Here is a 26,749-nt window from a genome sequence, read left to right on the forward strand (position 1 = left end):
TGGATGGGAGACCTCCTGGGAAAAACTAGGTTGCTGCTGGAAGAGGTGCAAGTGAGGCCAGCAGGGGGTGCTCACCCTGTGGTCTGTGTGGGTCCTAGCGCCCCAGTGTAGAGATGGGGACACTATACTGCCAACAAGCACCGTCCTTCAGATGAGACGTTAAACCGAGGTCCTGACTGTCCGTGGTCATTAAAAATCCCAGGAAGTCTTTCGAAAAGAGTAGAGGTGAGACCTCGGCATCCTGTCTTAATTCGCCTATTGGCCTCTGACCATCATGGCCTCCTAACAATCCCCATATCTGCTGATTGGCTTCATCACTCTGTCTCCTCTCCACCAGTAAGCTGGTGTGTGGTGGGCGTTCTGGCGCACTATGGCTGCCGTCGCATCATCCAGGTGGATGCTGCACACTGTTGGTGGATGAGGAGATACCCCCTGACTATGTACAGCGCTTTGAGTGCCTAGAAAAGCGCTATATATATATATAAAAAAAAAAAAAATGTAATGAATTAAATAAAATTAAACATTTTAAATGCTAGAAGGGAATTCAGGCATCCAACAATCCTGGACAAGTGGAAATTTTCACACATCCCTTGTTCTTGAAGTCATTTCTTATTAGAACCCATACAGTCAGACTTTACTTTTTAAACCTTCAATCTCACGCTCTTCATTTCACTTCAGTTACCGTGATAACTTGGTATTTTTCCCAGAGGTAACAGGGTTTGAGAGCAACAGCTTGCTGTACGGGGAGCCTGTAAATTCTGTGACCACAGATGGTCCAAATTTTCCCAGCTATTTTTATATCAGAGACTCACTGTGAAATTGTTGGTGGAAGATATATGCATTAGATCACTTATTTGCCCGTCTTATTTCAAGGTATATTTGTTTTATTTCAATCGGCTCAATAATGTCATATACAAAAATGAGCTCTGCATTACAAATTCATGCAACATACAGTGTTCCTGCTAATATAACTGATGTAAAATTTTTATTATTATTATATAATTCTGATGCAATAGGTAATATGGAGAACTGTATCATACACTGAGTGGATTTTTTTATATTGGGAAAGAAGAAAACAAAAATCACAGTGCTAACAGTCTGAATGAGCTGTTCTCTAGGCTGAGCACAAACAGTGTTCTATAAGGCTCCAAAATCCTCATCTCAAAGTGTCGCATGAAGAAACATCTGGCTAGTCTTCAGCACTCCTCCAGGTTCTCATTTCCAGAAACCAACTTAAACGAGTGCGTTTGCCATCCGTGGCCACTAGGAGGCCTGTGTGTCGCTGTCGTCTGAGCTTTTGAGTGGCTCTGTTTCTGGGAGGCCCATGAGGGCTGTGTCAGCATGTACCTCCTCCTCATCTGACTGGACCAGTGGAGAGTCTCCGCTGCAGCTTTCCTCACTGGCATCCTCTTCATCCGGACCCTCGGTCACACCGCTGATGGTGTCGGTGCAGGAGGAGGAGATGGAGGAGACGGTGTGCCGTAGATCTGTCTGTGAGGGCACCTTCAGGCTGATCTCTGAGGGGGATGAGCCAGGTTCCAGAGCCGGACCACCAGCTGAACAGACAGAACCAGGTTATAATGCGTCACGCCATCTATTTCAGAATATTCACTAGTCCTGAAGTGCAGTCACAACCTTGAATACTTGCAAGCTATGCGAGACAGTAAGAATCCAATGTGTTCACAGTCATTCTTCTCATTCCAGCACTCAAACTTGATTTGGTGCGCAAGAAACATTTCTTGTGCTGCTTAACATTTTTGTGGAAACCATAATATATATATGTATATATATATATATAAATATATTTAAACATAAATGTCGTTACTGTCACTTTTGATCAATTTAATGAGTGCTGGAGTAAGTAGAATGAATAAACATTACTGCGCTAAATTATCTGCGGTATTTAATGTAATGACATCAAATAACTTGAGGAGAGAGTAAAAATCAGTAATAATTTTTATTGGCAGCTGAAACTGCTATATTTCCCAGAAATACAGAATATTTTAATAGTTGACCTAAAACAAATGAATAATTAAACACTGTTAAATCTTTAGCAAATCGCAAAATGAATATCCATTATTCATAAAATTGTAATGTCGCTTCAACAACTGATTTTGGTTTTAGTGTCAGTGTTTTGCAAGAAGTCCGATTTTAAAACCCATTTACAAATGTGGTTTGAGTCGGATATGTCCTAAAATCTGATTGTACTAGTGTGAATTTACCTAAACACATCCAAAACACATTAAAACAAATTCAGGTTTCATCCCACAAGCCACCTCTGTTATGAACACGTAACGCTCAATACAGACTCCACAGCACATCAGTTCTACTGAACGCAATATGTTCTCATCATACTTCTCTATGCCACCTACTTATTTTTGTTACATTTTCTATTTATATACCAGCACAAACAACATACCTCTGCACCACCACTATCCTATTTTGGATTTTATTTAACCCATGTAAAAACAACTTGCCCATATAATTGTGTAAACTGGTTTTGTGTATGTTTTTTAGTTTTCTTGCGTTTTTTTCATTCTTTATCTTGGATTTCAGTTAAGTACTGGGCTTTCCAATGTCACAACAAATTCCCTGTGTGTGAGCACTTGTGTGAGCAAAGCCCAACCTGTGTCAAGAGACCGAGCGCTGCTCTCTTCCCCTACAGAGCCAAGGAAGACATCAAGAGCCTCATGATCAGACACATCCGTGAGATCCATTTGTTCCAGGAGGTCAACATTCACTTCCATTGAGGACATACTGCCTAATGGATCTGCCCCAGAGAAAGAAACAAACCTTTCACTTAGTGAACTCTAAAACAAAACCAGCTGATCACTTCAAAACCTACAGAACAGCAGGTTTAGTTCAGGAATATACAAGCAAATTTCACAACACAATACAATAAAAAAAAGATTGACACACGAACAGAGGAGCCAACGACAAAGAAGATGTCCTGAAAAATGGGGCATGCAGAGGAAAGCATAAAGTACCTCACACATCAGGGCAGCATTAAGGCAGGACGGAGGAAAGAGAAGACCATCAGCTTAGCATCAACATCCTTGCACAAGCACTTTAACCTCCCATTTAACATTGTAACAGTATGCTTAAAAATTAATGACGGGAAGGACACAGCCTTGAGCAGAACATCATATAAACCACCTTAAACATGGTTTACCGTCTGTCATACATGTTTGCCACTAGCCACTTAACACATGACACTACATGAGAAGAGTAAATAGGAGAAGAAAAAGAGTTGTTATGAGCATAACAAATCAATTTCTGACAAGTATGCAGAAGCGGTCCATCTTAAAGAAGTAACTGACCTCTTCTGTCGGTGATCTGGAGGTATCCTGAGGAGAGGTACTGCTCCATGTCTTGCTGAAATGCCTCTTCAAAGTACTTCTGCCGCTCCTTTAGCTTGACCTGCTGCGCATGCTCCATCTCCAGCACTTTCTGAGCATGTTCTGCATCGAGCTCCGCTAAAGAGAGACATAAAACACCAAGCAGGTTACCAAATGACACCAGAGTGAGAGAGATGGAAGCACAAAATAAACTGGAAACCCTCAGAGAATATATGTAGAAACATGCCACATTTGCTTGTAGCAATTAAATAGTACTTAATTTAACAATCAAATTTTAATGAATGAAAATGATAAATGTTGCATTTGTTTGTTAAAACTGTAGTAACAACTGTAACATTGTGAAACATTACTACAATTTTAAAAATAATGTTTGAATATATTTTAAACGTAATTTATTTCTGTGATGGCAAAGCTGAATTTGCATCAGCCATTACTCAAGTCTTTTAAAAATCCTTTTAATTTGATGCTCAAGAAACATTTCTTATTATGATCATAATTGAAATTGGTTGTGCTGTTGAATATTTTTTTTTTTGGAAACTGAAACATTTATTTGAAATATTATTTATCTATCTTTGATCAATCACTTTTGATTAATTTTTAAGCATCCTTGCTGAATAAAAGTATTACATTCTTTCTCTAAAAAATTTAATAAGATATATTACTGACCCCAAACTTTTTTTTTTAACCAGTTGCTTTCTAAAAACCTATTTAACAGTAGAATAACAATCTCGGAGATCTCTGGAATTAAACTGCCCAACTCCACACACAGAGGTTCAAATATCAGTACAACATCTGCCTGATATGCATTTCCCAAGACACTTTGCAAATATCTAAACTAAACCTCTGACTCTGAACTTCAAGATAACATTGAACACATTTTCAAACATGCTTTCTACAGCACAACAAAGAACAAGAGCCTACACAAGTGTCTTTCAAGCATGTTAGCTTACCCCAGAAGGTGATGCTTTTCTAGTAGTGGAGGCAGAGAACGTCCCGCTTTTTTTGTGTGAGCGGCACAAGATCATAAGTGACAAGATGCAGTCAAATTCTTTATCTTTCACAGGAAGTGCATTCTCGACTCTTAAAAGCAGGAAGCCTGCCTGTGCTATTTGAATGTCACTGTGGTGTTTATGGGTGTGATGTACGCTTAAACATCCTGCCAAAGCTTATTGTGACATCCTAGATGCAACTTTCTAAAATGAAAGGTTAATTTGTCCACCAAAAACTACAGTTTAAGGCAAACTTTCTCTAAAACATTCCAAACACAAAATATTTTAAGTCATGAATAATATGCACATAGCAACATCAAATAGAGAAGACTTTGCCTGCTGTCATAATTCTCCTGTGTATTGTGTGAGGAGAAGAAGTTCATTGATGAAACAGTGAAATGCGCCTCTTTTATTAGGATGTGGTTTTAACCAAAAATGTCCTGCCACACATTCTTTTTAAACAGATGCTGGTTGAACAGTGTTAAAGGAAAGTGCTAGGCTGTACGTAAGCATGCTCACTAGGAAACCACTGTTGACCATTTCAGCCTAATATTAGCCCTAAAAAAGGGGGTTATGAAAAAGAAGTTGATGCAAGCCGATTTAAAATGAACTGAATCTCTGTGCATGTATTGTCATGACACTAGTTTATTGATGTTATTTCTGATGCCACCTACGCTAATAACCTGCTTCAACCCCTCAGACTCGTAAAATCAGTATTTCACAGCATGATCATCATTATCTTATAAGTTAAAGACAAATCACATGATACTTTTTTTTCATTCAATAGTAAGATTTTAGGCTAAAGCGAATATTGTATGGGACTATTCATAACCATTTCATTCAAAAGTTTGGGTCAGTAAGATTTTTAGAAGTCAGTAACTTATGCTCACCAAGTCTGCATTTAAGCTAACTCTCTTCTATTTTAATAGTCTTTCAAATGTAATTTATTTCTGTGATGCAAAGGAGCCGTTACTCCAGTCTTCAGTGTCACATGATGCTTTCAAAATCATTCTGATATGCTGATTTGGTGCTCAGTTATTATTGGTACTTAATTACAAATAATTGTTATAGTCAACGTTTCTTTTTTTATGGTAGTGTATCATAGTTTCCACAAAAATACAGGAACACTGTTTTAAACATTGCTAATAAGAAATGTTTCTTAACAGAAAATAGAATACAATATTCAATGTTTTTACTGTATTTCTGACCAAATAAATGCCTATTTTGGGAGCATAAATTAATTCTTCCAAAAACATTAAAAAAATCTTAATTATACCAAACTCACCCGATAGTTTATTTCTAATTACACTTTAATTATTTAATAATTATAAAAGATTACTCAACTTATCTGAAGGGTTCTACATGCAAGAAATGGATTTATTATTGCCTTTGATGTCACAAGTTAAAATAGCTGCTAATGAATGGTTTTGGACTGTTCTTAATAACCCATGAAAACAGCTATTTTTTTCTACTTAATGTATTTTAAGCTTCAGGTGATTGGCTCAAAAAAAAAAAAAAAGGCAGAACACAGCAGCCATGAGCTGCCATACTTCCAGGGCGGTCCTACGATCTCAGAGCACGTGCCAGAGAGACGAATGGAAGTACTAATGAATAGCTTCCTCCTCCTTGAAAGATTCCATATCCACAAGAACTAAATCATGGATACAGCATGAAAGAACTAAATCTGTGTGGATAAGCTGTGCCTTTCGTCACATTTTCTGCTGTGTTCATGTGACAGCTAATGATAGATGACAGCACTGGATGAGCCCCAGGCTCTCTGATCACACTTGTCATATCCTCTAAACACACAATCTTCAAAAACAAAGGAAAGATCTTAAGAACGTTTGTGAGGGCCAGTGCACAGAAAACTACAGCTAAAACTTCAACAACACAGTTTCATGAACTGCTCACTGTGAATATGGCCAATTTTCACTGATTTTCCTAAAATGTCCATCAGTCTTCTATTAGGCAAATTCAGCACTGCTGATCAAAGATGGTGCATCCTGAAGCTAATCAGTGGAGGATCTAGCAGCAGACGGTAATGCACGCAGGTTCAGCCCTAAGACCAGACAGTTTAATGACTCATTCTAATGATCTGCTTCCACACACAGAACAGAACCCCAGAATCCAGCAACAGGAAGAGGAAATGTATAAACACTGTCTTCTGGACTGACAGTTCATTCAACACATGGATGGTTCAATATCAGTCATCTCTCCAACAACCAGTCAGTTAGAATGGACAAAGAGCTATAAATAGTCCCTGGTTTGTTTTCTAACTATATTTCTCAAATCAAAAGATTCTAGCAATCATGTGTTAGAAACACATAGTAAGAACTCTAGTTATATGTTAAAGGTATTCATTAAGGTTCAACAAGTCACCATCACAACTACCTCAACATATCAATCAAAAAACACTATGTTCACAATAAACGTGGCATCACAGACAAAAACAAAATGCTCCTTTAATTTATATTATAATTCATATCTAGTTATGTTGCAGTGATGACATATAACCCATAACATTCAATGGGTTAAACTGCCCATAAATAATACAAGTGAGAAAATATGAGAAAACATAAAAAATTTTTAATCTTGTCTGTTTATTTGGCTACTTTTATAGTAAAAACCATACTTTTTTTGTATTTGGTGTAACAGAATACGTTGACGCTTTAATGTTCAAAACACACATTATTGAAATACTGTACATTTTCGTAGGTCCCTCATTCTGACAAGCGCAGTCTGCTCTGATTGGTCAACTGACCCAGTGCATTGTGATTGGCCAAACACCGCATACACTTGTCGAAAATGTAATGCCCCTTTACCTAATTGCGAGCTTCAGATTAAAAAAAAAATGTAAAGGCAGTTAATAATGTCCTTAGTTTTACCATCAGTTCAAGCCCGAAAGAGGAACATAGTGGTGTGACAGACAGAGTGATGAAGCTGGTATGTGTTTACAGTACACAAGCCACTGACGGTTAAGACAGCTGACTCCACTGTGTGACCCTCTCCCTCTCTCCCTCTCTCTCTCTCTCTCTCTCTCTCTCACACACACACACACACACAGACACACACACACACACACACACACACACACACACACACACACGTGTCCTTGATGCGCAAAACTCCACATTTAAACGGTCAATAGCTAATACTTAAACTAATAACAAAACATACTTCCAGTAACTGATTCAGAAGCGCCAGATTGTTGTAGCAAAGTCAGAATGACCTCCTCTCCTAGGTTCACAAAACGGTCGTCCATAAAATGCATTGCAGTTCTGTTGCAAGTAATCTTAAAGATTCCTAAATGCATCTACTTTCGGAAGGACTAATAAAGTGCTTTTGCTTTCGCCTCGATACACAGCATCTCCCTGACGTGGCTACTGTTAGTGCTTCAACACTAGCTGCGGTTACTGAAACCACGCCTTCTTTCATTGCGTGAACATTTGAGCGGCAAATATTTCCACACAGTGACGTAGATATGTGGTGTCATGTTTAAACGAGCCGTTTTAGGGGCGTGGTAGAGTCTTAACTTTGATAAAGAATAATTGCAACTTTACAGATCTTCATTATGCACCAAGAGCTTGTAACACTCCAAAGAGAAAGGAAGAATTTAAATCACATCGAATGACCCCTTTAATTTTATTCTCCTTTAAAATTCTGTAACTTAATTTGGATTGTTTTCCAACATTTAACAATTCTCTGTCCTATAAAAAATACATCTTGTTCCAACAACAGGATTGATTTTATGAAATGTTAAGCACTCGTTCCATTCAAACATAATGTAACAAAATATTTCTCATTACTCATTATCTACTGTCTAGTGAATGCTGGATCTAAGAGATAACTATGAGATTGAAATGCTTGAGTCACCTAGAGGTTGCCAGTCTAAAACTCATCCATTTAAGCTAAATTGAACCCTTTGGCACAATGTCATGAAGGCATACAAGTTAAGCAAACAGCACTGTGGCTCTTTAAAACATCACATTACAGCAATGCTATAAACCCTAACTTAAAGTTAATAACTATAGCAACTCCAACAATCCATGAAAAGCAGGTCTTTCAAACAGATTTAGAGCAACAATTCTTAATTTGATGTATCCAAAGGTCTGTTATAAAAATATAATTCTATGCACTGCACAGCCTTGCATTATGATGGCTGGTAATGAAAAGGCATACAGACACAAAAGCCACTGCAGACATCCTAATTTGTGCTGAAATTCCATTAGATTCCAAGATTCCTAGATGACAAACAATGACTACAAATATCAATTCAGACCCCTTGACATACTGCCAAAATTGTGATACACTGGCACATCAAATTAACCTTACAATAAAAATAAAAAAAAAGAGTGCCTGGAAACCTACAAGAATCTCTCATGCTGCTGTCCAGAGTTCCCGACGTGGACATTTTGTATTTCTCCTTGAAGTGTGCGGATGAGCTGAAAGCAGGACCGATAAACCAGAGACTGCAGTTAAAGTGAGGATGAAGAAGGGCTAAAGAACATCTTATATTCTGCTGCTGTTTTTACTCCATAATCAGCTCTTCTATGGCCAGGAGTGCTGAGACATTGGCTGCTCAGGGACACAGAGCTAGAGATGCAGCTGGAGTGAGGAGGAAAGCAGGGAACGTACCATTCACAAACCTGTTATAGGGGTGAGGGGCTGTAGAAATCTGAGTTTCATGTCAAATATTTGCTTTCATCTTCTACTTTGTCGATCTTTTACTTTATACTACACTTATGATTAATGTTACAATTAAAAGAATCAGAGAATATGAATAACGTCAATATAAGTGTGAATAATCATTAGTAAGTCAGTGCCATAAAACACTGCAATCTGACAAAGCAGCGCATTCACTACAAAACTCCAGTTAACTATCAATCTAAATGTCTTTTATATTTATTAAAGCTGCACTTTACACTTTGTATATACTATTGCAAAGCATAGATCCCTTACTCACATCATAAATAATCATTTTAAAAACGAAATAATAAATAACGAAGTGTGAGGTGTGAAGTCTTGAAGCACACTACACACAAACAAAGAGCCAATCTACCACCTACTTACCAAGTTACAAAGGCAAGGATGTAAAATAAATGTAAACAAACAAACAAAAATCTTATCCTTATTCTTAACATTACTTTTTCAACAATTACAAAATCTCTAAGCTCAGATGACCTGCATTTTCTGAAAATAAAGGGCATGGATAAGTGAACCATGATGCACATGTGCCTAAAGGCAATTTCTGTTTAGTACAATGTCTCTAACAGATGCATCAAGGAGCTATGATGATAAAAGCATTTGTTATTGGTGCTGGACTGTAGGTATGAACAGATGGAGCAGGCATCATGAGACCAAATAAAGATAGCAGTGGCCACTCACTAGAGCAGTTTTGTCCTCCCTGAGGTTAATTAGTGTCGCCTGGGTAATTAGTACACAGTTCTTCTCGATGTTGAAAAATTAATTTTTTTTAGCTTGATATATTTTAAAATCGATTTTTTTTAAATGGCAATCACAGAAATATATTTCTGAATTTTCACCAGCCATTACTCTAGTCCTCAGTTTGGAGTCCTCTTTCTTTTTATTAATTCTTTTATAAATATATAGTTCAATATAACACCATTTATTTTAAAATGTTTATTTTTATAATGTTAAAGTCTTTACTGTTGTTATTTTAACGCATCCTTGTTGGAAAGAAGTATTAATTTCTTAATTTCAATTACAAAAACAATTATTGATTCAAAAAAATCATCCAACTGATCCCAAAAAATAATAATAAATGATAAATTATAATTATAATAAGGATTATAAATAAAAGAAAGAAAATGTTATTATAATTGATAATCACAGATACAATCTATGTATGTTTTATTGGTATTAGCTGTGGAGGTTGGCAGGTTGTACTACTTCTTACCTTTGAAAGACTCAAGCTCTTTCCTAGAAAACAAATAAAGGGGGAGTTACATCAATGCATACACATATAGCCAACTACATAGCACACAATCTCACCAGATGTCACATTAAGTCAGCCCCATTTAAAACAGGCCCAGATTCTTGAGATAAAGAGGCTGCACTGACAACTTTTGCGTCTGTGTTTGTTCTAATGAATACCCACATGCAGAAGGCACTGAGAATGTTCTGTTGTTTCATTAAGTTAAAGGGGAAAACCCTTGATATACGGATCCTTCGTGTTCTGCAATTATTGTGAATTAATGGACATAAAGGACACATCAAACTGTCTGGGTCTTTATTTAGGAGCAAATAAAAACAGTTTTTACCTTTTCTTTTTCTTATGGTTTTCCAGCTGCAGGATCTGAATGTGCTTGAAGCGCTGATGCTCACACTGAGCACACAAATCCTCCAGATATAGCAGACGACTGTCCATCTCCTCAAAGTCAGCCTCCAGATGAGCTGTGCAAAAGCATGAAAGACTAATAAGGTTCACTGAATATTAAAGAAACCAATATGTAATGCCAAAGCCCCTATGAATGTGTCCATTCTATCAAAAAGGGAATATACTAGCTAATGAGTTCTACAGTTCTGATTTAGGATGCAAAGTATAGGTAAAGTGATATTTTGTCAATCAATTAAGAAAAGTACATTTCCTCTGTACATGCAGTAATGCCCATAACATTTCAGTCTATGAGCACAAATGGCTAAATAGTGAATAAAAACTGCCATAAAATGTTTGGTGTCAGTGTGAGTGCTACATAATACCACCAAGTGGCAACACTAAAAAGTGCCTTTGATATAAATTCATGAGAATTTACAGTTCTCTCTAATTCTAGCACTGAAGCCTCTGAAGGAATGTGATGTCTTATTTCATATCTGCTTTCATTGGAAGAGAAGGATCACACTTGATCACTTCATGTGTATAAATGAAACCGCAAACCACCTGAACAAGTACGCAAATTCCATTTACATTTGGAAGTTAGCTTCTTGCATTTCCTGCATTAAACATACTGTACTGTTCAAAAGTTTTATTTTTGTTTGTCTGTTTGTTTTTTAAAGAAGAAAAGAAAATAATAATTGTAATCAATGTACAGTAAACTGATTAAAAGGGACAGCAAAGGCATTTAAAATGTAACAAATGATTTATTTCCAATAAATGCTGTTCTTTTGAAAAACCTATTCATCAAAGGATCCAAAAAAAAATAAAACGCATCACAGTTTCACCAACCAGAAAATTATTTTGTCCAAAGCACTACAAAAGAAAACACAGCAAAAAGAACTTCTAACAAATGAACGATCAGAGCAACTCTATCTGGCTATTGTTTAGTCTCAGCCTACACAATACACTTTGTTCGGGAGCCAAGTCTGAAGATTAATGCCTGAAGCCAAAAGGTGCAATGTTACAGAATGAACAATCAGCAGATGGAGCTCCGCAGGAATCACTCTCATTACCAACCTATATCGCAGTTACACACAGAGTGTGAAGCTTTGTGCGAGACAAATGCTTTGCACAGGCAGTCAAGGTGATCTTATTTCTCTACGGTAACAGAAAAACGCTCCATTTAAGGCCAGATGAGAAGTACAATATACATAGATTTCAAAAGGAATCATAAAAGTAGTTTATATTCCTATATTTCAAGATTTCTGAAATAATCAAAACTTTATATGAGGAACAATTGGAAATTTAGGATAATTCAGTGCTAATCCTCCCATTCACATCAGTTCATGTTATACTATTTTCTAATTTGGCAAGACAAGAGAGATTGTCCCAGCTGAGGATGAGGTTTCAATATTCGGAAGTGCACATGAGTTTAAAGAACTACAGCAGAGAGGAAGATTTGTCAATGAATCCAAATGAGCGGTTTAAAACTAATGTAATATTAATAACCCGCTCCTCTAAACATTTTAACTCTTTCTAGCTGGGTACCCAGCGTGAGTTTTCCTAGGCAACCATTATTTTAGAATGTATCATCTTATTTCCATGGTGACAACAACAACAACAGCTCTGCATGAGTCATGTATTGCTTTTATTTCATTTTTAATCAAATAATCACAAACGTGTAAACTAAATTACAAAATATCTGATACTCCGATTCTCAGATATGTGTAAGTAAACATATTTGGTGGTTTAAGCAAGCTTTATAATGCTCATGCTGATCTATAACGACTGATGGGTGCCGCCATGTTAGTTCACACTGCAATTCAGAGAATCTGAGCTGTCGGATTTACAACATCTAAATTCACCCTCTCGTCCGAAAAGACATGAAAGTAAGTGGCTGGTGAACTCGGAGAAGAATAGAGTAAACTTTAGAGTTAACTACACAAGGTGTATCTTACATTAATAAAAGATGTCATCAAATCACTGGTATATATGAAAGGATCATTATTACCGTTTTTACTAGTACTTTTGTGTGTTTAAACGTCTTAAACCTAAAATAAACATTATGTGGTTAAAATCTGATTTTAGCAGTTGATCATTAGACGCACTGAATGTACTAAACACACCGGTGTGATCATACTCTCCGGGGACCAGCCTAAAGTGATCTCACCAGTGTAACTGTATGTGTAAAATGATTAAAAAAACATCAAATATCCCTATATGAGTAACTTAGCATTGATTGAGATTGTGTGATGATGACTGTTTGTGAATGTCTCACCGATACGTGAGGTGATAGTCTCCAGGTCCGAGAGGAAAGCAGGGATCTGCTGCAGCTGTTCCTGCATCTCCAGCACTGCTCCTCGTCTCTTCTCCCAGTGCGCACACAGCATCACTACCTCCCCGTCCACCGTCTGACAGACACACACAACCACAGGGTTTAGTTACAGCACCACAAACCCACAACTGTACACAGTTAGATGTGTGAACTTACTCCCCCGGCATTAGCACACTCTTTAGCCCGTTTATGAAGAGCCACCCAAGTGTCTTCGTATCTGGTGACGACAAAGGCCATGCATTTCAAAATATGGTTATGTATACATTTATCAACTTTCAGGTATTTCTGAAAATATTTCCTTGACTCTTTAAATGTAGCTTAAACTGCATACATTTTTTTTGTTGACAACTTAACATCACTGACATTTTCGATATGGTTCTGTAAAATAAAGTAACTCACCGACTGAGCAACTCGACTCCAGCGGAATATTGCGGAAAGTGTTCATCTCTAAGAGAATATATGACAAAATATTCATATAAATGAATACACACACACACACACACATACATATATATATATATACACATATATATATATATATATATATATATATATATATATAAAACATTAAATATGTCAAAGATGAGACATACCATTTTGGTCTCCTTTTTATATACATAGAAAGCATTTTAAAAGTAAGTAAAGTGTCAAATATTTCAATATTTTTTATGCTAATCAAAGAAGTAATATTTAAAATATTTTAGTGTAACATATTTCTGTTAAAATGACACAACATATTTATTCTGAATCTGACCTGTACTTATTAAACTATATAAAAGAAAAAGAGATCAGACTAAATTGTATTATATTTTAACTGATTAAAACTTCTTGTTGACAAATGGGTATAACTTTGAATGATCATGTTAAAGATTTGTAAAGATTTAAAATGACAATTAATTAGTTTTTTTTTTTTTTTTTTTTTGGCTGTGCTGAGTATTTTAATGTCATCTAATGATTCCTGCTCTAAATATGCCTAAAAAATTATTTTGGTTAAATTAACTATTGTTATACCGGATTATATTTTAGTGGCTATCTTCTGTAAACTATGGTAAAAATGTATGATAGTCATAATTTTGCCTCAGAAAAAATAACAAAATGTAATTAAACAGGACACAAAGAACTTTAATAAATTGTTTCATATTATATTATATTTAAATTTAATAATAAAATTTTTATTTACATTTATATTATATACAGTGATAAGTTTTAAACTTGTTACAGCTTACCTTTGTTTCTTCTTTACTTTCGTCTCCTTGGATTTGTCACTTAGGGTCTTGATTCTGAAAAGTTGTTTTTAATATGAGACCATAAAAATCTAAATAATACCCCTAAGAATTGTATTGCTTTGTGTTTGATTACTTGTGTGTTTTGGTTTGTGCGTTTTATTACTGTTGTTGAAAACCCAGTGTCATTTTGAAACGTTTACATTTACACCGTGTTAAAAAGAAAAATGGATTTATATAAGAAACTGTGGCATAAAAACGCAGAACTACTGTCTCGTCCATCACATGACGGTCAGCTGTAAATTAATATTATAATTACAGATAGCAGTTGTTAGCATGAGGCTAACTTGACAGCACTGAATATCTCGAATGTGTCATTCATCCTATAAAAAATCATTATGAAATACGGCTTCTTTTTAAACCAACTAGCCTCTGTTTTGTCAATATCTAAGACAAAAACAAACTACACTCTTCGCTGGAAGTGGGATGATTAGCAGGCTAATTAGCTAGCATCCACTTCTCGGCTCTTCCCTGAATAAGTGGACACTCTCATGAGGAAGCCAAAACACAAGTTGTGTCAATATCGTGTAATACCTGTTACAAGGTCTAAAGGTCGCCTAATTTTGATATCTCAACACCTTATTAAGACTCTGGAGAGTACAAAAGGAGCAAGGCAGTAAATACATACCCTGATGTAAAGTCCTGCTGCACCGTTTGCAGTCTCTCTCTGAAATTCTCAAACATGTCCTTGAGCTGCTTTAATCCTGATACACAGGCTAGGATGACATTTAGATTAGACCTGTGTTTGCTTACAGTCTTTCACGAGGGCTTCAGTCATTCTTTGTCAGATGTCATATTGTCCCGTTGTGGGCTTTGCTCCGTCGGACAATGTCTGCAGGACTTGTTGGCTTATTCATGCAGCCACTGTTTTTACTTTCTCAATTATAAAAATGGATTTGGGTCACTATATTTATTACATCCAGTTTGTCTGAAGTTAAAATCGTTATGTTGTCTGTCTATAATAAGTAACGTGAGTCCTTCCTGCACAAGTTAATCACGCCCCCACACTGAGAACGAAAGTGTGTATGGAAGGGTTGTTCAGCGATTCTTTATCTAATTCATTTGAGCAAATCGGTTCATTATTCAGTTCGTTTCAATGAACCGGTTAAAAAACAACAACAACAACAAACAAAACTGTAGTTCATCTATATTGACTATAGTTTTGCTTTACACACTATGGTAATCACGTTTATGTTGCCATATTCACTTGTTACTGGTGTTCAGATTTCAGATGAAAAAGTTCAGATAAAGTGGGTCAGTGATGCTATGCCATTTTTATGCTGTGATGTTATGTCACTCAGCATTCTGTATAGGGCGGCTAGGGCCTAGTAGCCTAGTTAAATATTCAAGATTTAAAATTCCATCGTTTTATGTAAATGAGCACTAAGACCTGTAGAGAAACGCAATTTAGTTTATTCTTCTACATAAATGGTCGAATGTCGACGAATATTATTTGAACTGAGTGTGGAACATACGCTTTGTGAATCAGTTCGATCGAATCATTTAAACTTGTTCAAAAGAATGATACGCGAATCGGACATCAGATAACGTAGAGGCGGATCTTTGAGTTAGAGCAGGGCTTTATGAATCTACTCTCGCTGGTTTTCCAATGAGGTGCGAGCTAGCCTCGTGAGGCACGGGACCTTCTCTGCTCTGTCCTGGACTGTGTGTGAAACAATAACAGCATTCACCATGTTATGCCACATAACTCGTCCGGACTCGTTGGTTCTGGAAGTGAAGATGGACCCAAAAGCAAACGGAGAGGACATTCTCAATAAGGCGAGTGTCGGGAATTCACGTTTCAAGTTTAGGTTTTTAAAGTTATCTAAACATTTCTCAATTATCACATGACAATTAGCATCACATACAAGATAGCAAATTTAATGCATCATTAATGTCATGTCAATTACTGTATAGAACACAAATGTTTGGCAATTTTCATCCATCGTTTAAAAATAATGAATTTTATTATTTTAAATAATTAATTTTTATATTAGTATTATTTTAACGATTTATTTGAACTAGTTGATTTGCAACATTTGTGATTTCTTACAGCAGATGTAAGAACTTCTCATTATTTTGTATAATTATTTATTCATCAGAAATTTCCTTTGAAAGCAGGTGTTCTCATACCATATTACCATTTCAAAAGTCCCTCTTATGTAATATATCTTGTCTTTCTAAAGGAGGAGGGGTGCTAAGAGCCCAAGTCTTCAGATGAAAGCACACATACTTATGCATCAAAAAAAATTACCATTTAATGTTTTTGTATTTAATCCACAGATATGTCTGAAAATGGGAATCATAGAGGTAGATTATTTTGGACTTCAGTTCACCGGTACAAAAGGAGAGATTTTATGGCTGAATCTCAGAAACAGGATTTCTCATCAAGTGGATTGTATGTCTCCTTGCAGACTGAGGCTGCGAGTCAAGTTCTTTGTTGAGCCACATCTAATCCTGCACGAGCAAACCAGGTGAAACTAAAAAAGTGAATATAAGTGGTCATATTTTACATTATTGCTTATAGTTTGTGAATAATTGTGCACAACACAAAGTTTTTCCATTATTGGAAAAAAAACAGGATCTGTCTATCTGTCTAACATTTTTGCTCACTTTGGAGAACTTGAGGCATATGGATAACAGCTCTGTTTTTTTATTTTTTTTTATTTTCATGTGCGCAAACAGGAAGCAGCTGTCTATAGTGCTTAAAAGTGTCAGTATAATTTAAAAAGCCATGTGCTTTTGGGAGTATTTTGTCATGTTGTTTTTTGTTCTTACTTTTGATCCACATCTCCATGTGTCTATTCATACAGTATAATGTCTTTCTTTTACCTCTTTGGCTGGGAGTTTCCAGTGTGCATGTTTGCTCTTGAAATTTGCACTCTTTCAGTTAGGGAGTGCCTCATAGGCCTGCTGAGGCAAATCATATTCCTCTGGAGGCTTTTTGAAGGGACAACTGTGTGTGCATGCTCAAATCTTTATAAATGTTCCCTAAAGTTCATGAAAAGTAAGCATTTTTGTGAGATGCTTGGTAATACAATGGTAGTACAGTGTGTTCCCAACTAGAGTCTAGTGGAGCTGTTTGGTCACGTCTGATGAGGGCTGTTGGTGGGGGTGGGAAAGTGTCAGTGTGTCTGATTCTGAGTTGAAATGCACTGTAATGTATTCTCCCTATTGCACAATCTTATACAATCTTATACCAGCTCACTCTCCATCAGCCTTTGTTATTCTTTCTCAGTCCTTAAATACGTGATTATAAAAGGAATACTTATTGTAATGCAGACTGTGAACTTTATTGTTTTATTTTAAAATGGATATTGGCTAATAGGCTACTTGTCTTTATATGATGCAATATTAATCATAGTAAATGCGTCAGTGGGCAATATGTTTGGATCTGCATTATTTTAAAGTTTATATTTGTATTATACTATTTCTTCCCTGTTCTCACATGTACAAGTGATTTATGTCAAGTTCCAGAAGTCACAAGTCTGCTTCTGTTACTAAAGCTCACTGGGTTTAGGCTGCTGAGTAAACTTGCCTTCAATCCAGCTAATTTTTTAGATTATATCAGTGGGCTGACAGTACATTAACGTGTGTGAGAGATACAACTACATATTATAATGATGATTTAAAAACTAAACACACAAAATATCTCTGGCTATAATCCATACACTACATCATCCATTTACCATATGAGAAAAATTTGGGAAAATAATGAACACTAGTGTATAAGTATATAGAACTGACTAATGTGCTTCTTGTTCCTTAATGAGTCTTGTTATGAAATATGGCTTTATTAAGTGTTTCCATGTATTCCCTCTGTTGCTTTGCAGGCATTTGTTTCTGATGCACGTCAAAGAAGAGCTTTTCAAAGGAAGCTTGCGATTGGACGCAGAGCAGGCAATCAAGCTCTGTGCACTGCTGGCTCAGGCAGAGTTTGGAGATTACAACCATAACACAGCCAACTACTGCTACTCACAGATATACGGTCAAGACCCCAGCCAAGATACCATCAACAAGTAAGAACACTGGAAAGTGTATATTCTCAGTCAGAATAATATCTGTGCTTCCTCCAAATAAAACTAAAGCAATTCTTCCTCTGATTGCTGTAGAAAGAAAGTGATTGAGACAGTTTTGTGGAATAACACTGGTGTCTTTTGTGTTTTTATAGTATTTCTTTGAGGCATAAGTCACTGGAGGGTGTTAGTCAGGCTTCAGTGGAATATCAAGCCTTGCAGCTGGTTTCCTCTCTTAACTACTATGGCGTCGAGTGGCACTCCGCACGTGACTCTGAGGGACAGGAGCTGCTCATCGGGGTCGGACCAGAGGGCCTGTTTGTCTGCAAAACAGATTTCACCCCTATTGAAAGGTGCATATATATGACAACAAAATAAGAAACACTGCTTAACACCAGGTCATTCAGAGATTTAAAATAAATATGTCTATGACATCACACCTCAACACTTTCTTTCAGAATCATTTACCCAGTCATTCAAATGGCCACTCAGTCTGGACGGAATGTGTATGTGACTATTACAAAAGACAGTGGGGACAGTGTGGTTCTTCTTTTTAAGTTCATTAGTCCCAGTGCTGCCAATGGACTATATCGTGCTATCACGGAAATCCATGCTTTCTACAGGTGAATATTGTTATGATTCTACCAAACGTACTTTAGTAAAGGGATTTCAAAAGAGAAAACTACTTAAGCATTTGTTCAACCAGGGCTGTTATAGTTTAGAATTTAGAATTTAGATTTATTTCAGTTTTATTTGAAATCTGTCTTCGTCGGTTTTCACTGTCATTGATAGTTTTTTCATTAAAGTTTATTGTTTTAATTTAGTGTTCCTGTAGCTCAATTTGTAGAGCATTGGGGGTTCGATTCCCCGGGAACACATGATAGGTAAAAATTGATAGCCGCTTTGGATAAAAGTGTCTGCTAAATGCATAAATTTAATTTAATTTTTTTAATTTAATTTATTTAACATATTTTATTTCTATTTTAAAAGCAAAAATAAACAAAACAGGTTTCATTTTCATTTAAAGGTTGTTGTTTTTTTTGTTAACAACAGTACAACTGTGTTTAATTACTGAATTTTTTAACTGAATTTATCTCAGTGTAAAGATTAGCATATTTTCTAATTTGTGCATATTCACAACACATGCAATACAGAAACTTTATGGGCTCCATTAGTGATCAGTACATTCAAAATATAAGACAGGTTATAGACATTTAAAACTATTTCATACCCATTTTTAATTGAACACTATTTGAACTTAACTCTTCAGGTGTGACACTGTAATGAGCACAGTGAAGATGCAATATAGCCGTGACTTCAAGGGTCATCTGGCTTCCCTCTTCCTCAATGAAAGCATTGACCTTGGTAAAAGGTACATCTTTGACATCCAGCGCACATCCAAAGAAGTATATGACCGAGCGCGCCGAACCCTGTTCAAAGCAGGGATGGCTGTGATTGAATGTGGTAGTCCAAAAGACGATTGCAGTCACTCTGCCCTGAGACAGACAAAAGCTGAAAGGGAGGAGCGGATGTGTGGCGGATGCAGGGAAACTTGCTTTCTGAAGGAGAAGCTCCAAAGGCTACAAGAGGTCCTGACCTGCTCTCTGTGCTGCGAACAGGAGATCAATGCTGCGTTCTGTCCTTGTGGACACATGTTCTGCTGCTATAACTGTGCCGGCCAACTTCAGGTGATTGTAGCATAATTACTACAAGATTAGTGCCATTTAGAATGATAAAAAATACATATATGTATATGACTTAGAATTACAAACAATATATACTGTAACTACCAAGTCCAATTCTATCCATCTAGGCTGTGTTAATCATAGTCTAACACAATAAAATCTAAAAATTAATATATTAATTTTTATTTTATTTTTAATATATATATATATATATAAAATACACACACATATGTATACAAATACATATATTATGTGTTTATATATTATATATCATCTTTATTACTATATATATTTATATAATACTATATTACATATAATATTACATGTAATATTATGGTATTTTCTTGTGAAAAACTTATTGAACATTGATAACAAATAAAATAAAGTAATTTTTTCTCATGCGTAGCTATCATGTAAATTGACCAGTTAATATAATGATTAAGAGAACTTAAACTTACCTCTGGTTACCCTCATAACATATTTCTCGGCATGTACTGTCAACCATTAGCGGCTGAAGATCTTGATAATCAGACCTTTCTCATTGCCCAGCAGTCCTGAATTTCACCCTCTGACATCACTATCACTTCAGTGGTGCATGACTGTATAGATAAAAAAAACTACATAATTAACATGAACCATAAAGAAAAAAGTGTAGAAGTTTAGATAAGAAGAATATATTTGTGTGTTAACATTCATGATATTTTCCCTTCTTTCCTCTCTTATCAGTGTTGTCCAGTGTGCAGGTCAGATGTGTACCGTGTTCAGCATGTCTATTTACCCACCTGTGCCAGTCTACTTGGCCTGGCAGAGGCAAAGACGACCACCTTCAGTGTGCCCAGAGGGACTGCCATCTCAGTGGATTGTGGCGATAAAGAAAATACCTGCCAGATGTAAGATGGATAACATCTTCTCACAATACATGGACACCATTGGCCACAAACTATTTTAAAAATACAGAAGAAATCTTATGCTAAAATATACAGTGTGAGCTGAAATGCACAGAGTGAGGCCAGCTATCCAGAAGTAGGCCTACCTCAAAAGAACAATTGCTACTGTTAGTTTTAACAGTATGCACATTACATTACATACTAAGTAACGCTTTACTGTAATTAACTTTTTCCTGATAAGAGAGAAAAGAGCCCTAAATTGTCAGTTACAGACAAGACATCACAAATCTGTAAAGGGTCTACTTTTATTTGTGTACATTGACAATAACAACAAACATTGTGCCTTTGTAAAATCAACAAAACAACCAGGGTTGGCTTTCTGCCATCTCCGTGAACTACTATCTGAAACGCGTCACAAAAATGAACCAAAACTCAGAATCAATAAACCAATACTTGACACACAGAGGTGGGAATTATTTCTATACAAAAACTTGTGATTATGTAATCTGTATGAAACTAAGGTGAGATACAGTCTTTCCTATCTGAGCTCATTATCTGCAGCCATACCTGAACGCCCTCATAACCTATATAAAAAAAAAAAAAAAAAAAATTGTTTTTGGTAGAAGACCTGCTATGAGGAATAAGCCAGAATTTACCAAAGTTATTCTTACTTACATTACTTAACGTGTTATTTTTATAAAATTGTGTACGCATTTTACTAGCTGGGCTACTGTCCTGCCAAACTGAAATGAGTGAAAGCAAGTGAAATAAGTAATATGTAGCCAACTTTTTATCACAGGCTAAATTTTATATTGAAATGAGGATGTAAATTTTTAGCTTTCATATAATAAAAATATGAGATATAATGCTGTGCATTATGTGAAAGTTTACACTGCAGCATGAGGAATGTTACAGTCTAGGAATGTTTAAATCAGTGTTTACTGATCTACTATTAGATGTCGATGTTTGTAATGTTCTAAGCAATAAGAATTTATTCAGATATTTTGCAGAGTAATTCTATTTGTTAACCAAAGAAAGTCACATTTTTTATGTTTATGAGTTGTTTTAAAGCTAAAAGGCTAAACTATTCCATGTTTGACTCAAATTTAAATAAGATTTTCATTTCTATTGTCTGTGCATCAAGGTTTATAGGGATTTTAAGATGTTATTAAAGGTTCAAGTAATTACTGAGTAATTAAATTACTTTTCAGACAGAGTAATTGGAAAAGTAATTTAAATACTGTGTTGATGATGTAATTAGTAATTAATTACTTTTTGAAGGATCTTACCCAACACTCATTAGGACACACAAGTAAATGCAAATGTGGTAGTTAACACTCCACACCAACTATATTCCATATCTAAAAGGTATTTTAAAGATCCAGACTGGAGCTTGTGTAAATCCTAGTTACCAAAAAGTGTGTCTGAAGAGAGAGTGTGTCTGAACCCCAAACATTATCAGGAAGGCTATTCCAGAGTTTGGGAGCCAAATGTCAAAATCTCTACCTCCTTTAGTGGACTTTGCTATCCTAGGAACTACCAAAAGTCGTTTTGTGACCTTAGGGAGCGTGATGGATTGTAACGTGGTATAGTTAGGTATGCAGGAGCTAAACCATTTAGGGCCTTATAGGTAAGTAATGATCATTTGTAACTGATACGGAACTTAATAGGTAGCCAGTGCAGAGACTTTAAAATTGGGGAATTCATTTACAATATCCTGTTGCCTTTCTGAGGAATTCGGCTCATGTTTCAACCATGGTCCTGATCGACTCTTTAATTTGTCTGGTTCAGGTCCAATACGCTACATCAGTATTCAAAAGCTATTATGCACTATATTACAAATGTGTCCAAATAACAAATAATTATCTTCTCTTTCATATTGACATGTATTTCATCCATATTTTGTTATGCAATAAAGAGCATTTAAATACATTTTAACGCCTGCCTGGTATTTTTTACCTATTCATTTATTTCTTTTTAAAGTAATTTTAGGATCTAAAATCCCCAGTATTACAATCTTTCCATGTGCACTTTTGTTCATACAAACTATAACACTATACACACAATATTTAGCTGTATTATATTTAGTAAACATGCAAATTATATTTAAATGTTTGAATATTTGAATATTTAAATGTTTGAATATTTGAAATTTTTGAAATGTTCTTTCAGACAAATACAATCAGAGTTATATCAAATAATGTCCAGGCTAATCCATACTTTATAATGGGAGTGGATGGTAGCCCAAAATTTGAACTCTATAAATCTATATAAGAAGAAACATGCATAAAAACTGCTTTTACAAACCCAATGAAAGTGCTTTCTTGAAAGTATAATATATGAAATGCAATCAAAATAATAAAATAGAATTAAAAATGAAGTGTCTGTAAAATATGCGTCTTTAAAATAATTATTATTAATTTGCAAGGGCTTGTTTTGTTTGTTTTATGGACAGCTTGTCTAACAGTAACGGTACAGTAAGAGACTATTAACTACTACTCAGCCTTTTAATTAGACAAATGTCTCATTAAAAATGTCTACAAATTGATCAAACTGATCCAAGATCATTTAACCAGACACTGATGCAGTGATTTGCTGCTGCGGGGCGATCTCAGTGAACTCGCATGATTTACAGGATCATCAGAGATCGCACAGAGATCGCAAACTATCAAAATGTTGAAACTTTTTGAAGTAACAAAGCCTCATTTATTGAAATCATGTGACTTTGGCATTTTAATACGCACTCCGAACCGTTTCGAAACAGTTGATTCACAAAGCTTTCAAAGCTTCATGAACAGTGTTTCAAAGTGTGTTTGTAGCTGTACAGTCAATTTTAGTGAAAGTGACGTGACATTCAGCCAAGTATGGTGACCATACTCTGCATTTAACCCATCCAAAGTGCACACACAAAGAGCAGTGAACACACACACACACACTGTGAACACACACCCCGAGCAGTGGGCAGCCATTTATGCTGCGGCACCCGGGGAGCAGTTGGGGGTTCGATGCCTTGCTCAAGGGCACCTAAGTCATGGTATTGCCGGCCCGACATTCGAACCCACAACTCTAGGGTTAGGAGTCAAACTCTCTAACCACTAGGCCATGACTTCACGACTATAGGTTTATCATCTCAAATAAAATCCCACTTCATCAAAGGAAAAAGGCAACTTAAATTGGCACAGTATTTTATTAGAGTGATTATACAGATACAATAGATTTATACTATATAGGAAGTCATTGAAATGGACATATTTGCCAAAAGTCGAGTCCGATGTTCCTTTCCATTTCACAAAATCAAATAAGCTACAAAAACTTGCAAGCACCACCAAAGAAATGATCACTGACTTCACTGAACAGTCTTGGATGCTCTGTTCACATAAACACACCACAGTTAGAAAAGTTGAGGTTGACTTCTGTCTTAATTGCTTTTTGTCAGTTTGTAGAAAAGGAGCTTGTCAAAGAATGAGAAAATATATCACAGGTACAACGAATCACACAAATACAGTCATTTACATTGAATATATCAGAAAATGTGAAATTAGTGATGTGCTTTTTTTCTTCCTATTTTAAAGATAAGTGTCACTCTGCCGATTGAGGTTTAATGGGAGGTAAAACATCTAGATCTTACTTTACAAAAGAACAACAAAACAAAACAATAAGATCAGTGTCGGTGTATGTTATAGGTCAATTTCTAGGCATCAAGTTTAGTCTTCCAACCCAAAATGAGGCCTTGTGGTATTGCTAGAGCTAATGCTGGCTATGGACCATTGAGGCATATGCATACAGCAAATTCTGACTGTCTTTGGATATACATATATATATATATATATATATATATATATATATATATATATATATATATATATATATATATATATATATAATATAAAAAGTCATATTGTTGATGCCCAACCTTGTTCATACAACAGAAAGTTGTATTTTTCCATATCAATACATTTTCAATAGCAAGCACGTACGTTACATTCATTTCATGTCATCATGCTAGTTTAAAGTTAGCCTTCTTTGTACATTGGGTGCATGTACAGTGATGGGCTGTAGAGGGCGCAATAGTCAGCCAGTGACTTCCCATGAGTCATAGCACTGGAGCTAAAATAAACACCAGCTCAGTTTTTGTAACTTTGACCATTTTTGCAAAAATTTAATACAGGAACAAAAACAGTCAGGCCAGTTTCTCAACCTGAGAATGCAGCAGGACTATAAATCATTATAACGCTTTTATGCCTTCAAGTGGTTGACAGCCTTCTTTTTAAAAACAAACAAAAAAAAGTTTTTTAATGCAGATGATAATAAATTGCTGTTGTTATGTTAAAATAGAACAGCACACACTGGATATAAGAACGTTTGTGGTTCTAGTGTTGAAACCTGACTGTCTTTAATGAAGTTATCCACACAGTGCACAAACACATGAACATAGCTACACAGGAAAATAAAGAGAGAGAGAGAGAGAGAGAGAGAGAGAGAGAGAGAGAGAGAGAAGAGATAGAACAATGATAAACATGAAACGAACAACGACACTGACATTTTTGTAATGGTTTTTAGTCTATTGTCATAGCACTGAATTTTCTACTGCCTAACCAATATCACCATTACAATAGGCTGTATTAAACATATAGCTGCGTGGCTACTAATCACTAATCCCATTCATTTCTCTTTCATTGTCCCCCCTCTTCAAAAGTGCATAAATTCCAAATCCAAATTGGACTGAATGTGCAATCAAGCATTACTTCTACAATATGAGGTCTATTGTGATTCCATCTGAATATAACCCTGGATGCAACAATACCTTTTTCAAATCAGTCAACAAACTGATGTATGTGTAAAACTCTCACTCATGACCGCACGTATAAAAATGTATAGTTTCTAGGTTACCTACAGAGCTGGCAATATGAAGTGTTAACTATAAGAGTCCATACATACACTCAGCTTTCCTCTTTAAAACGTCTACTTGTGCAAATAGCAAAATTCTTAAATGTATTCAAAGATTTTTTTCTGAATTTATAACAGCACTCATATGTATTAAACAGTCAGTTGAGTAAGATAAGAATTATTTTGTGACACAAAATACATCTGAAGATAGTTCCATAAGGCTTTTGTTCATGGAATAGAGCAATTATATTTGTCATTTAAAAAAGGTTTATGGATTATTACCTTAATCTGTAATTTTTCATTGCAGTGTACTTAATTAATTCTTTTAAATTTGTTTAACATGACCAGCAAAGCAAAGATAAAGACAGATAAAATAGATCATGTGGATATTAAAATCTAAAAATAGTGTCTCAACATTCATTTTGTATTATTTTTTCTTTTTTTCTCTGCAGAGAAGTTAAAAGTCAGATTATGACATGTTTAGGTCATTAGCAGCATACTGCTAAGTGTTGAGAAATCAACATTTTAAAAGAGACCCACAGTGGATGACATACCTTAGTCTGAGCAGTAGCTTTATATTATTTTGATGCAAACAAAAATTAGGCTGTAAGAGACTGAAGTATAGTCCATTCAGAATGTCTTGTGTCAATGTTAGCAACCTATTTTTGACCATTGAAAATGTAGATTTTCGGTGACAGAGAAGATTTAACACAGCATAGTGTCCTTATTTGACCCACTGATTCTTACTATTTGAATGATCATATCTGGGTAAATTTTGTTAACTTTATTAGATGCTAAATTTCCTTTATAAACAAGTTTAGGTACAAAAAGTTCAATTCTGTTTGTGAGAAACCTGTGAAACACAGCCTGTTTTGAACAACAAGGATAGATTTAGTTGTATGGTAATTGTATTGTGTCTTTAATAAAGAATTTATTATTGCAGCCACACTGATTAAGACCCACAATACTAAAAA

General features: G+C 35.6%; 2 protein-coding genes across 3 annotated transcripts; one reads left to right on the forward strand and one right to left on the reverse strand.

The window, feature by feature from the left end:
• Window positions 1-863: 863 nt before the first annotated feature.
• On the reverse strand, window positions 864-15,242 carry LOC132103050 (dysbindin-A-like). Of its 2 annotated transcripts, none has more exons than XM_059507859.1 (10): window positions 14,929-15,242; window positions 14,244-14,297; window positions 13,417-13,464; window positions 13,174-13,234; window positions 12,961-13,093; window positions 10,630-10,762; window positions 10,266-10,288; window positions 3,321-3,476; window positions 2,627-2,761; window positions 864-1,556 (listed from the first exon to the last, which is right to left on the reverse strand). In XM_059507859.1, the coding sequence occupies exons 1-10, from the start codon at window positions 14,982-14,984 to the stop codon at window positions 1,264-1,266; spliced, it is 1,092 nt and encodes a 363-aa protein (XP_059363842.1). In that variant the 5' UTR covers window positions 14,985-15,242; the 3' UTR covers window positions 864-1,263. The 2 variants fall into 2 exon arrangements, with proteins under 2 accessions (XP_059363842.1, XP_059363841.1); XM_059507858.1 differs by having other exon boundaries at window positions 2,627-2,770.
• Window positions 15,243-15,873: 631 nt separating this feature from the next.
• LOC132103066 (E3 ubiquitin-protein ligase MYLIP-B-like) lies at window positions 15,874-20,895 on the forward strand. Its single transcript, XM_059507875.1, has 7 exons — window positions 15,874-16,079; window positions 16,584-16,774; window positions 18,134-18,319; window positions 18,472-18,669; window positions 18,775-18,939; window positions 19,587-20,004; window positions 20,728-20,895. Exons 1-7 carry the CDS (start codon window positions 15,993-15,995, stop codon window positions 20,893-20,895), a joined length of 1,413 nt encoding a protein of 470 aa, XP_059363858.1. The 5' UTR covers window positions 15,874-15,992.
• The last annotated feature ends 5,854 nt before the right edge of the window (window positions 20,896-26,749 follow it).

This window comes from Carassius carassius, chromosome 24 (assembly GCF_963082965.1).
Source record: "Carassius carassius chromosome 24, fCarCar2.1, whole genome shotgun sequence".
Lineage (NCBI taxonomy): Eukaryota > Metazoa > Chordata > Actinopteri > Cypriniformes > Cyprinidae > Carassius > Carassius carassius.